This window comes from Engystomops pustulosus, chromosome 3, assembly GCF_040894005.1.
Source record: "Engystomops pustulosus chromosome 3, aEngPut4.maternal, whole genome shotgun sequence".
Taxonomy (NCBI): Eukaryota; Metazoa; Chordata; class Amphibia; order Anura; family Leptodactylidae; genus Engystomops; species Engystomops pustulosus.
Window position 1 is genome coordinate 168,784,726 of NC_092413.1, and position 14,462 is coordinate 168,799,187.

General features: G+C 36.2%; 1 protein-coding gene across 5 annotated transcripts in view; it reads left to right on the forward strand.

Annotated features, from left to right (window-relative positions):
• Window positions 1–14,462, forward strand: part of VEPH1 (ventricular zone expressed PH domain containing 1) — a 203,164-nt gene that overhangs the window by 58,590 nt on the left and 130,112 nt on the right. For all 5 annotated transcript variants that reach the window (XM_072142938.1, XM_072142936.1, XM_072142935.1 and 2 more), the window contains one exon: window positions 6,307–6,516. In XM_072142938.1, coding sequence (XP_071999039.1) covers window positions 6,307–6,516 — 210 coding nt within the window. The remainder of the gene's footprint in view (window positions 1–6,306; window positions 6,517–14,462) is intronic.

Sequence of the window (14,462 nt, forward strand, 5' to 3'; positions counted from 1 at the left end):
CCCATTGCCCTCTCATGCTGCCAGTGGCAATGGCAGGCTTCTTTTACATAACAGTGTTATTAGCCCACCAGTGATTTGGTATTTAACTTGGAATTCCATTCTGTAATATGTAAACCTGATCTCCTGCCCTATTTGTGTTTTTTTTGGGTGGTCGTACTTGAGATTGTGTTAGTTTTGTAAATTATAGCCCCAAATACAATTTTTAACAGCTGTCCATTATCGTCACCTTTATACTGCTAATCAACATTAAGCTTCTATTACTCTTGTAGTTCTCAGATGTTATTCAACCTAGAAGGGCAGTAATAAAAAAATGACTGAAACAGATTGTTCATGTAAAGATCACTACTATTAGTGGCTGGAATCCCCTTTTGCCTCATTTGCTGCTTTTTAAGTAAGGAAATACACTGTAAATTATGTAAATGTAAACTTTAAAAATTATGTCATTCAATCCAAGAAACTGAAGCAAAGAAAAACAAATTCCATTCCAAAAACTATTTGCATGTGGGATTTTTTTTGTCTTGCATGTAGATTTTTTAAAATCTATTTAGAAAACTATATCATATGTGAATGTCATTGTAAAGAATAAGGAATATGCAGATATTTACTGCCCTATGCATGTCTCTTTATAATAGCTTTCTTTGTCAAGTACATTGGATATTCTGGCCAGAATGTATCCAAAAGATAGTTTGGGGTACATCTGAGACATTGGGGTACATTTACTTACCCGCTCTCCCGGGTCTGCCGCGATTCACTAAGCTTGTGCGCCCGTGTTCCTGCATCCGTCGCTTCCGCGCTGAGGTCTGCCGGAGTTCACCTTCTTCTTCCTGGTGCATGTGAGTGCTTGATCTTGCTACACAATTTGTTTTTTAAATTCTGCGGTTTGTCCGAATCCATCGGTTTGTCTGACGTCCTGCCCCCCGATTTCTGTTGCGTGCAAGCCAGCGCCGATGCGCCAAAATCCAATCTCTTGCGCCAAAAACCCGGGGCAATTTGGCACAAAATGGAAATCGTCGACGGACCCTTAGTAAATGAGCCCCATTGTTACGTGTCTAGAGAAGTTATGGATGTAGAGTGGATTTAGTTACGTAATTAACCCCCGATACTAACCCATCTTATTTTTTTTATGATCCTGTGTTTGAGGCCTAAATGCCCAGAGTTACTGGTCTGAGTTGTACACCTAAATATAAATATGCTGATATTAGGGCCACATAGTAGCTACACAGGTAGTGACATTTTGGAATAACTTCCTATTGTTTAGATAAACTATAAGCCAAATAGCAGTAAAGTTATAATATTAGCCACTCAGAATGAAAAGTTTGTCGGCCATGAAGCATGCCCCTAACCAGTTATTATATCTATATATAGTATTGGACTTTTGCTTGGCTGCAGTGTAAAGATCTGAACCTCCATTGGGGTGCCTTCTGTACTCATATAAGAAATTCTTGTTACAGTTATAAATACAGGCAGTCCCCTTGTTACGTACAAGATAGGTTCCATAGGTTTGTTCTTAAGTTGAATTTGTATGTAGGTCGAAACTGTATATTTTATAATTATAGGTCGAAACAAAAAAATTTTTCGCCCCAATGACAATTGGAGTTTCAAAATTTTTTGCTGTAATTGGACCAAGAATTATCAATAAAGCTTCATTACAGACACATTACAGCTGATCATTGCAGTCTGGGACTAAAGTAACATCCAGAGAGCTTCACCAGAGGTCACCATGGGCAGAGGGGCTCCATCTTTAACTAAGGGTCGTCTGTAAGTCGGGTGTTCTTAAGGAGGTGACTGCCTGTATGGAGTTTGCTGCTCAGCATCAAATGTGTCCTTAGCCTTTAAAATGTTATTTCTCTCACATAACAATATTTAGCGATGTCGTTTCATGGATTCACCATTGGTACTATAGTCATATACTTTATATCTTAAAGTGCCAATGTATATTTCAAATAAATTTATGTGCTGTAAATGATGAAGTAAAAACATAAAACCAAATGACAGAAATTGGACCCCACAGAAATTGCATTCATTTTTTTTCTTGTGAAAACATTTGCATTTGTTATTAAAGAAAAAAGTAGGAAATGTATATGAATGGGAGCAGTTTAACTTGGCATGTCTCCTTTTGTCACCTAATACAGTAATGTAATGTGGAGTTGAATATATACTACTTAAACACTTTGTTACTTGTGTCTATAGGGCTTGTTTAAATAAGCATAGACTAGATTGGAGCAGAACTATTGCTATGTGAGGCCCTGACATTGGTAACATAGTATAGACCTGTTATAGACCTGTACATTTCTCTAAGGGGGGGCCTGTGCTACCTCACCAAGAGGATGCCCTGTGCTATCTCACTAAGGGAGTGTCCTGTTACTATCTCACTCAATAGATGCCATGTACTATCTCATTAAAGAGGGGCCTCTGCTATCTCACTAAGGGTAGTTCTCTATTATATCACTATTGGGGGGCCCTGCGCTATATCTCTAAGGGGGAGCCTTGTGCTATATCACTAAGCGGTGACCCTGCGCTTTATCACTAAGGGGGATCCATGTGCTATATCACTGAGGGGAGCTCTTGCTACATTACTAGTAATATAATGCAATATTACTAAGTGTGCAATACATTTTTAATGGCGTACTTATTTGTGGTTATTCACTGCTGATATTTAATTATTTATGTGTGTATTATGATTATTGCTCGTACTTATTCGGATGTACAGGATATATATATATATATATATATATATATATATATATATAGCAGTTGTCCTATTTATTTTTTATGAGTTATAATGGGGGAGGGCACCATTTTTATTTTCTGCTTAGCTTTTGCTGTGATTTTACAGTATGCCTCTTGTGGTGGAGGGGCACAATTTTGCCTAATGCTCAAAAATGCTTATCCCAACCCTGCCATATAGTAAAAATACTGCCCATCTATAATGATGTGTCTTTTGCAATTAAACATTTTCAGTGCATTTTAAGATTGGTTATCTTCTTATTACAGCTTTCTTCTCTGTAGTGTATCTGTCTATACATTTTTAGTAGTCTTTGAGGTGCTGGATTTACACTTAGCTGCTGAGGCTCCCTGGTTTCCCTCTCACATGTAATCTAACACCTCAATAAGTTCTGGCTTGCATGATGCAATTCAGATTTCAAAGTGGAAAACAGATAAGCAATTGTCAATCCTTCCTGCCTCAAATAAGTGGAGAAGGGGCCACTTTGCTTACTAACAATCTCACTTAAATCATATTATAAAGTGAGATGAAAAGAGTCACTTTTTGCACAGAAAAGAGATAAGAGTGAACTGCTGATGCCCCTGTTTTGAGATAAATATAAAGATGCGTCTTGCATCATTATAAATATGGAAATATAGAACTAGAGATCCATGCATTTAAAGGCATAGTTAGAAATATGATTTGCAGATAAAAATCTGATTAGTATCAATTAAGACTTTTTTTCTTTTATGAGTTTCTGTTTTTCACTTCCCACTTCCCAAAAACCACAAATTTATTATTTATTAATTATTTGGCTGTGCAAGGAATTTGCAGAAAGCCAAGAGATTTAACTGGCCCTCTGCCTGGAGTTGGAGAAAAGGGGCAAAGGATTAGAAGAGTGCATAAATTAAAATATGGCAGAGCATGGAGGCGCTCCATTGATGCCCCCAGAACCCCCAGGTTAATTTACATATTTTTAAAAACTCATTTTTTTCCTTTAAATTGTGGGAATAACTGTCTGTATCTACAGTTTTTAGAACACAAAACCAAAATAGGTGTGTCTGATTGACTCTCCCCTCCAGCCTCTTAGCATGACTCATTTTGAAGGCAAAATTTAATTTTTTAGCTCAGTTGCTTAAGGCTTTGGAAGTGTCTTGTATAGGAGATTGGGTGATATTTACAAGAGGATAGAATGGATATTACATATCCCACCTGAAGGTACTGTTTGTGGCAAATAGCTTTCCCCCTGTGCAAGCAGTGCACTAAGCAGTCCACAAATGAACTAACCCTAGTTTGTTGGCTGAATGTATTCTTTTTATGGCTTATACAGAAATTATTGCTTTTTGGAAGCAGATCTTCCTGTGTTAACAGGGAATGTCTTGCACCAAGCTGTAAATTTATGACAGGCTGGAGGCTTATTAATTTTGATGGAGAACAATAATTGAAAAATAAAAATAAAGTAGTAAAACGTGATATTAAATCTCCATATCATTGGTAAGCTTTCATCACAGGAAGAGAATCTACAACTGTAAATGTACTAGGTTTAAGACCCCTGGATATTAATTATGTCATTTCAGTTTCTGATTGTATCATTTGTCTAGATACCACCTTACCATAAAGGTTAATAAATTACAGATAATAATAATAATAGTAGTACTACAGGCCCTGTTATTACATACCTCTACTAAAGGCAATAGCTCCACATACTTATTTATTAAAATCTTATCAAATACAGCATCTCACAAATGTGATTACACCCCTCACATTTCTGGAAATATTTTATTATATATTTTCATGGAAAAACACAGATGATACAGTATAACACCTTCATACAATACAATAGTAGTCTGTGTGTAGCTTGTATAACAGTGTAAATATGGATCGTCAAAATAATTTAACATACAACTCATCACTTGAGTGATTGAAGATGGCCAAATTATGCCTAAACTTTGGGTGGTCACCATTATTTTCAGCACTGCCGTACTTTTAGGCATAGAGTTCACAAGAATCCTCTCCCATAACAACATCCCAAAGCTGGTGTAGAATGTTTGAGAATGTTCCACAGATGCTGTATAGGATTTAGGTTTAGGGGACATGCTTGGCCAGTTCAACACTTTTACACTCTTTAGCCAAGTAGTGGTCATCTTGTCATCGTGTTTGGGTGTGTTATCACATTGGAATAGAACCCCACAGTCCAGTTTCTGAAGTAATGGCATCATGCCCTGCTTCAATATGTGACAGTATATTTTGGCATTCACGGTCCAATCAATGAACTGTAGCTCCCGATAGTTGGCAGTCTCCAACCACAATGCTTGACTCAAGAATCATTTTTCTTTGTACTTCTCAACTGTGTCCGATTATACATTCTTGACACCAGCTGAACCACTTAAGTTTATCTTGGTTTCATCAAACAACTGGACATGATTCTAAATTTTATTAGTTGATTCTAGGCTATTGTGCATCATGTTTAAAAAAGGCTTCCTTCTGAGATGACAGCCATGCAGAGCAATTTGATGCAGTTGACACTGTTGCATTGCTAGCAGCACTCATAGGTCTCTTTTAACGCTCACTCCTGGATACAGATATATTCATAAACGCATGGTTTCCGTTATCTTGGTTGAAATTGCCACTCCCCATGACGCCACTGGGAAGCGCCGATCAGATTCCATGACAGCCTCGGGTCTTGATAAGACCTGAGGCTGTATGGCATCTTCAGATTTGTTACAATATGCCAGTGGCACATTGTAATTAATCCTGTGTAATAAAAAGTCATATACTGCAATACAGTAGTATTGCAGTATATGGTTTAGTCACAAAAGGCTTGCATAGAATTGGGTTAAAAAGACAACCACTGGATATGATGCTGAGCATGTAACTCCTTTGGTCAACCGTGGCAATTCCCGTTCTGAGTGGAACCTGTCTTGTTTAAAGCGCTACATGGTCTTGGCCACCTTGCTGCAGCTTAGTTTCAGGTTGTTGCCAATCATCTTATAGTGTAAGCCATATTTATGTAGAGCAAGAACTATATTTTTAGATCCTCCAAGAGTTGTCAACCAGAGAGAATGTGAGAGCGATAACATCATATAAAAAATGCTTGCTCTTTATTCACACCTCACTCCTTGTAACACTAACAAGTCACATGACACTGGGAGGGAAAATAGCTTATTGGGCACAATTTGGCCATTTTCATTTAATAGCTTACTCAGTTTTTGGGCAGCAGTTTAGACATTAATAGTTGGGTGTTGAGTTATTTTGAGAGGAAGTCATATTTAGATAAGATGAACCATGACTACTTTACATTGTATACAAGTGTCATATCTTCAGTGTTGTCTAATAAAGATATAATAAAATATTTCAAAATATGTGAGGGCTGTACTCACTTTTGTGAGATACTTTATATGTACACAATATTATCTCAATAAAATATCAAGCCCTATTCACATTCCCTTTCCCAAAGAGAAAAACGTTTTTTCTGCTGATGTCAGCTTTAAAATACAAATTTGAGAACCAATAAGCAAACAAAATTTTATATCACTGTGACTTCTACAGGAATCCTTATCTACAGATATATATTTGGTGATATATTTCTGTTTTCATTTCAGGTACTTTCAGAAACTCTGCCTCTCCTCACCGAATATCTTTCTGATCCGGCCTATAGTGATATTGTAGTAAGGATATTACTAGACATTTCAACATATGAACCTCTGACCCTGGCTGGATCTCTTTCTGCATTAAAGGGAATTGGTGAACATTTCCCATGTCTTATCGGACAGATAGCGAAGATTTATGGAGCAGTGGGACGTGTGGATGAGGTATGTGACCACTAATAGTTTACTATTTGGAAACTACAAAGGGGAAAAGGGTAGAAAATGAAACCTCTTCTTTGACGTAAGGGTTAGTCATAATATGTGTATCATATGTATTTAGCAATAGGATGTTCATTTACGTTATAAAAGACAAATAGGTTAAAGGTTGGGAGATAAACGAGTTCAAGTTTAGTTTATGGGAAATTATTCACATTAGGATAGTTAATGAGAGCATAGAAACATGCTGAGAGTTAAGATCAGATACCTCCCAATTCAAACTTCCCAAATTACTAACATAGCCATGGGGCTTAAGGAGACTTGGGTTTTTATAAAAGTTATTATACACTTAATTACCAGCATTTTCCAGCAATATGGAGATATAATCAGTGTTACAATATGGTATATCCTTATGGGAATATTCAGTTCAATGACATCTCTTAAATGTAAGCACTTCCCACCGTAGACCTGCTTACTATCTTGCTTTCCAAAGAAACAGGACTTATTCCATGTTTCCATTTACAGCCCATATGAGGGCTTGTTTTTTGTGGGCTAAATTATATTTAGTTGTGGTGCCATTTTATATTGAGTGTAAAGTAGCAGGAAACTGAAAAAAATTCCATGTGTTGTGGAATTGACAAAAAACACAGTTTATCCATTTTCTTATTTTTTTAAAGCTTTCACTGTGTGGTCCAAAGGATATATTTCATTTTTCTTTGGTCAGTATGATCATAGAGATACCAAATAGTTTTTTATGTTTTAATTTTCTTTTAAAAAGTTAGGAAATTTTTGACATATTCTGACAGTTCTTATTTTTTTGTAAATCTGTGTATGAAGCTGTGTAAGGGGGTCTTTTATTTTCCTGGAGAAGCTATAGTTTACATTGATCTTATAGTAGGAAATATATCACCTTTTAACCCCTTAATGACCTCCCTATTGGCTTTTTACGGCGGTCATTAAGGGTACTTCTTCTGACGCGTACGCCTACGGCGGCGCGTCAGAAGATTTCGGGACACCGGGTCTCGCTGTTGCCGGTGTCGGGCTGTGATCTTACAGCCCAGACCCGGCACTAACACCCAGGATCGGAAAAACTCAGATCCCGGGTGTTTAACCCCTTACACGCCGCGGTCAAGCATGACAATGAATAAATTAAATAAATAAAATCAAAGTCCCATAATCTCCCCAGTTACACATAAAATGCAAATAAAGTAAATAAAACACAAAAACACGTACATATTTGGTATCACCGCGTCCGTATCAATCTGTACAATAAATCTAAATCAATCTTGAACACCATCACAAAAAATGTTCTAAAAAGTGATCAAAAAAAGCTGCGTTCCCTAATATGATACGACTGAAAAGAACAACTCTTTTCGCAAAAAATAAACCCTCAACGAGGTCTGACAACAGAAAAATACAGAAGTTATGGCCCTAAAAAGTTGTCAATAGTAAAAACAATGTGATTTTCTCCAATATTGGTTTTGCTCAGGAAAATTGAGCAAAGATAAGAAAAACTATATACATGAGGTATCACCGCAATCGTAGTGAACCAGAGAATAAAGATAAAATATTATTTTTACATTACGGTGAGCGGGGGGAAAAAATGCTAAAAATGCAAAATAAAAATTGATGATTTTGTTTGTGTCCCCCTTGAAATAGTTAATAAAATCTCATGAATAAGCTATAGACCCCCAAAATGAATTATCTATACATTATATCTCATCCCGTAAAAAATAAGCCCTCATATGTTTGCATTACCAAAAAAAATAAAAATTTATAGGTCGTACAATGTGACAATACAAATCTGCTGTGAATGGCGCCTCCATTCATTCTATACTCGGCCGTGCGCCCGTACAGAAGTTTACCACCACATATGGGGTATCAGTACACTCGGGAGGAATTGGGCATCAAACGTTTCAGTGTGTTTCATCATTTAATTTATTCTGAAACTGTCAGTTTGGCCTAAATGAATGTATTTTCCAAAAAAATTCCATAGTTTCTAAATCGCAGGTCCATATTGTTTTAACCCATGTGAAACACTTAAAGGGTTAATGGACTTAATAGAAGTTGTTTTACATACGTTGAGGGGTGAAGTTTCTATAGTGGGGTAATTTATGTGGTTTTACTATTATTTAGTCCTTTCAAAGTCACTTAAAAGCTGAGTTGTCCCTCAAAATGTGAGTTTTGGCAATTTTCATGAAAATGAGAAAAATCGCACCTAAAGTTCTGCGCCTCATAACATCCTAGAAAAATGAAAGGATGCATAAAATATCATCTCAACATAAAGCAGACATTCCATAAATGTTAATTATCAAGCTTTTTGGGTAGTTTTACTTCCTGTCTGGAAAGCAGAGCATTTCAAACTTGGAAAATGAAGAATTTTTACAAACTTTTGCCAAATTTTCACTTTTTTTCAGAACGAATCGCAAAACTTATCACTTAAATTTAATAACTAACATGAAGTACAATGTATCACGAGAAAACATTCTCGAAATCACCAGGATATGTTAAAGCATTCCGAAGTTATAACCAATTATAGTGAGACATGTCAGATTTGAAAAATCGAGTCTGGTCATTGAGCTGAAAACTAGTGTCGGTGATAAGGGGTTAATTACATTTTATAGGTGTTAAAGAAAGCATCAGCAGCAACTGGCAGTGTATATCTCAATACGAAACCAAAGGAAATATGGGGTATATTAAATTATAACAAAATAAATATAAGGAAAAGGGAGGAGAAACATCATATAAATATACAGTTTATGTATAAGTTACTTTTGATTTTGTATGGTCCAAAACACAGTTATATCAAGAGTTAATTGTGCAAAAGTCAAAGTACTAACTTAACATAGCAGCAACATACACTACAGAGCACATTTTGTAAATACACTATGGAAATGTTTTAGGCGTGGTGTGACCAAGATTATAAAATGGTGCTCTCCTATTTACCATTATAAATATAATGGTTTCTATTCTTTTTTCATTTCTACTTATAACTGACAATTTGAATAGTTTCGGAAATTATTTAATTTGTGCAAAGTTTGTGATTAATAGACCCCAAGAAAATTAGAATCACAGATAATATCAAATTTAAATAGCAATTATGAAGTATAAAACATTTGCCTAACTCTTCACTAAGCAAAAATAAGCAATTCTATAATTTACTCTAAAATCTGTAAATGTTTAGCTGCTGGCCATGCCCCCCCCCCCCCCCCCCCCGGGGCTTATATCCATTTGCCATGCTTTCTGATGCATATGAATGCCCTAAGTGCTTTGGCATCAGTATCCTTAGCTGAAGTCACAACCAGGAAGTGCCAAACACTTCAGGAATAACTTATGGTTTAAGATTAAATCAAATCAAAAGACAAAGCGGCACAGTCTGCGTCTGGAGAAATCAAAGTTTAATCACAAGAGGCGACAGGGCTTTTTTACTATGTCGATCTGTGGAATAGCCTGCCTCAAGCGCTGGTCACAGCAGGGAAAGCAGAAAGCTTCAAGAAGGGTCTAGGTGCCTTTTTACGAGTAAATAACATTGATGGTTATGTTATATAGAATTGTTTCCCCTACATCCCTTCTATATCCAATCTTTTCTTTCCTTGGTTGAACTTGATGGACATGTGTCTTTTTTCAACCGTATAAACTATGATAATATGAAGATGGTTTTATAAGAAGGGCTGATAGATATATCAGGCTGTATCTAAGGCTAGGTTGAAGCCAGCAGCATGATACATGTGCCAACGTAATTGTTGCCAAAGGCTCTCTCCAGCTGTGCTAAAACTATTTTTTTGTCACTAACTTTACATTTACACTTTAAGCTCCATCCAAGTTTTGATCCAACGCTTCCCCAAAACTGCATGCAAAATCCCCTTTCATACTAATGAACAAAAGCCACACCTTACACTGTCTCATCTACAAGTCTACAATGAAAAATGAGCTGTTGGATGTCATATATGAAGACAGATCTTCCCAGGAGAAAAATGCTACATAAAAAACAAACTGATCATAGTTGCAGAAACTTTTCACAACTCTGCACATAACTATTGCTTTTTGCTGAAAAGTACTCCTATGTGGATAGTAAAACAAGGAATGGATGCAATAATCCGGTAATATGAGGCTCTAAATTTTCCTCAATTGTAGTTTGGGTCAACTTTTTATATATTATAAGAAGTAAAATGTGAATAAGAACTCCATTTGATTAACTCTTTAAATAGGTCCAGTTTTGCAGAGAAACTGAACATGATTACACTGGAAACTGAGGAATCAAATGCAATTACCACAAATTGTTCTTTAATTTGATTACATTGACTGCAATGTTTTCTAAGGCCTTGAATAATTTTTACCTTGCAACTTGATTATAGTTTATTATGTTTGGAAAGGAAAGTAAAAGTCTTCCTTTTCAACAATCTCCTTCCTATCAGGATAAAATAATAAACAACTACAATTACAAAATCTGTAGTTGAAATTTCAAATTGTGATTTTTTTTATTGTTGAATTGCTATAAATGAGACAAACTTCCTTTATTTTTAACTCTTTGGTGTTGGCTTTTTCTTCTTTATTTGTAATTTTTTGCAAACTTTTTTGCCTAAGATAACCTTCCATAAAAGTATGCCATCATCTAGTTTCTTCAGTGTTCTCAGAGTTATCAAAATTCAAAATGTAAGGAAAAAGTAAATAAGTTCCAAATTCATACCTGCTGTTGTCAGGCATAGTAAAACTGTTTGCGACACTTTTTTGCGACTTCTTTACAAAAAGTCACAAAATTACTTAAGACTTTAACTCACGTGTGTTATATGTTAAAAATGCAACTCCAAAGTCACATCTGGCCATCAGAACTGCAGTAGAAGAAAAAAAATCCAGGAGCACAAAGCCAAAACAAAGGTATATGTGTCCCTATATGAAGAGAATATACAAAACACATAAACTGTACAGTGAATATGGAAAGTTTTCTGACCCCTTTAAATTTTTCACTCTTTGTTTCATTGCAGCCAGTTTGTAAGATAATTAAGTATTTTTTGCTCATTATTGTACACTCTGCCCCCATCTTGACAGAAAAAAACCCAAAATGCAGATATTGCTAATTTATTAAACTGAAATATCACATGGTCATAAGTATTCAGAGGCTTTTTTTGTAACATTTATATTTAACTCACATGCTGTCCATTTCCTACTCCTTGAGATGGTTTTACTCCTTCATTGGAGTCGAACTGCGTTTAATTATGGTAATTGGACTTGCAGTGCATATCAGAGCATATGAGAATCATGAGGCCTAAGGAACTACACAAGATGATCAGTGACAGAATTGTGGCAAGTCACAGATCTGTCCAAGGTTACAAAGTTACAAAAAGATTCCTGAGATTTGGGTGGACAGAAAGCTGAGGGAGACACAAAGCGCAACAAGATTAAAGTGCAATTATTTGTACCTGGAGGTGTTAGAAAAGGTAGAATGCTCACCTTAAGTTCTTTAGCATCTAATATATGTTTAACTTGGAAGAGCAGCGATCTGGGGAAAGAGTAAGCCCAGGGTGTAGACGTAGCACCCTTAGGTAAGTAATGGTGGAGTATATAAAAGTAGAGAAATTCCACAATGGGCACGGATCTTCAGATAAAATCCACTTCTTTTATTCATAAGATAGTTAAAGGTTCACTATCGGAATATGTGTGCCCATTGTGGAATTTCTTTGTTGCATATACTCCTAAATAATTATTCAGCACTCAAGGTTCCTAAGGGCACAGTGGCCTCTATAACACAACTACAACTCTTTCTCGACTTGGCCATCCAGTTAATTTAAGCAATAGTGGGAGAAGAGCCTTGGTTAGAGAGGTAAAGAAGAACTCCAAGATCACTATGGTTGACCTTCAGAGATGCAGTAGAAAGAAAGTTCCACAAAGTCAGCCATCACTGCCAACAGAAGCCGCTCCTAAAGACATTTGAAAGTCTGCATACAGTTTGCATAAAAACACATGAAGCACTCCCAGACCATGAGAAATATGATTCTCTGGTCTGATGAGACAAAGATTAAACTTTTTTGTGTTCATTCTAAGCGCTATGTATGGAAAAAACAGACACTGCTAATCACCTGCCAAATACAATCCCAACAGTTACACATGGTGAATGCAGCATCATGCTATGTGGGTGTTTTTCAGCTGCAGGGACAGGACAACTGGTTGCAATTGAAGGAAAGATGAAAGTACAGAGATACCCTGCATGAATGCCTCTTTCAGAGTGCTCAGTACCTCAGACTTGGCCAAAGGTTCACCTTCCAACAAGACTAAGCACACAGCTAAAATAACAAAGCAGTGTCTTCAACTGACTGGCCCAGTCAGAGACCTGAAATAAACCCAATTGAGCATCTCTGGAGAGACTTGAAAACGTCTGTCCACAAATGTTCACCATCCAACCTAAGGGAAATGGAGAGGATCTGCAAGGAAGAGGTAGAGGATCCCCTAATCCATTTGTGAAAAACTTGTTGCATCTTTCCCAATAAGACTTGTGGCAGTACTAGCTCAAAAGCTGCTTCTACCAATACTGAGCAAAGGGGCTGAATAATTATGACCATGTGATATTTCAGGCTTTCTTGTTTAATAAATTAGCAAAAATATCTACAGTTCTGTTTTTTTCTGTCAAGATGGGGTGCATAGTGTACATTAATGAGCAAACATAAAAAAATCATTTATCTTACCAATTGGCTGAAATAAAACAAAGAGTGAGAAATTTAAAGGAGCCTGAATACTTTCCGTACCCACTGTACATATAGAAACCAAACAGCAATTTATCCATAAACTGCTAGGAATATATAAAGTCTTTTATATGTGTCCCAAGAGATCAGCTATCATAAATCTTCCCTTTATAAACTTGCCTGTGGCATTAAAAATGAATAACCATTGCCATTTTGACTAACTTTACCTCTAAGTCATGTCACAAGCCTGGAGAATTATTTATCCTGAATGTAATTTTTTAAAAAGTAATCTCTAGTTAAAATATTCTAGTTTATTTTCCTCATACACAAATAGGGGGCAGCCATGTTTCCTCAGCTTCTGGTAACAGCACTTGAAATGATGCTTTATAGCATCAGTATAAAGTATAAAGTAGGCGCAATGGTCTGAAGATGTTCTCTATGAGAGTTTTCGACACATTCCTTGATGTCTGTGCTGAAGGGAAAGAAGATGTAGCCACAACCTATTGCAGTGTTCCCTATGTCATCTATTTATTGATCATTTTAATTCTGCAGAACAAGAGTCATCAGTTATAAGGATTAGCAGCAAAAACAAAAACTGATGTTTTTTATACAGATATTGAACTGAAAATTGTAAAACCATCACCAAATACTCATAAGAATTATGTTTAACATGAAAACTTTATTTTAAAATAACATTTCTTGTTTATATATTCCTGTATTCCTTAGATCTCTCCTTAGATCTTTCCTTGAAGTTTTTTTCTCCTAGAGTTGTGCCATCATCATTCTTGTATTATAGTTATATTCATGTGCCTTTAAATGGTGGCACAGGAAGCCATAGGCACTTATGCCATGTGTCACTTTCATTTAGCCATATATTATAGAGATATTTTCCCTGGAAGCAGTCTACTGTCACATTACAATCAGTATCTGACTACTGGATGCCCCTCACTCTGTGGGAGGGGGTACATAACATAGGGGGATATTTATCAGGGCCTGGCATAGACTTTTACATCAGCGCACCCGGCTGCTGGATACATCAGAAGGTGTGTCAGAGGGCACAGGCATATGATAAATGTCTCCTATACAATGATTCCCCCACATATATATTTTTATAAGCATAGTTGTCCCATGCACAGAGTACATATACACACATACTACATAACATTGTTATATGCAGGGACTTTTATAGTCTGTGTAGTATGGCATATTATCAAAAATGCTGTAAAGATACAATATAGATTCAAAAAAGCAAAAATGTGTATAGAAGTAAAGTATACAGAA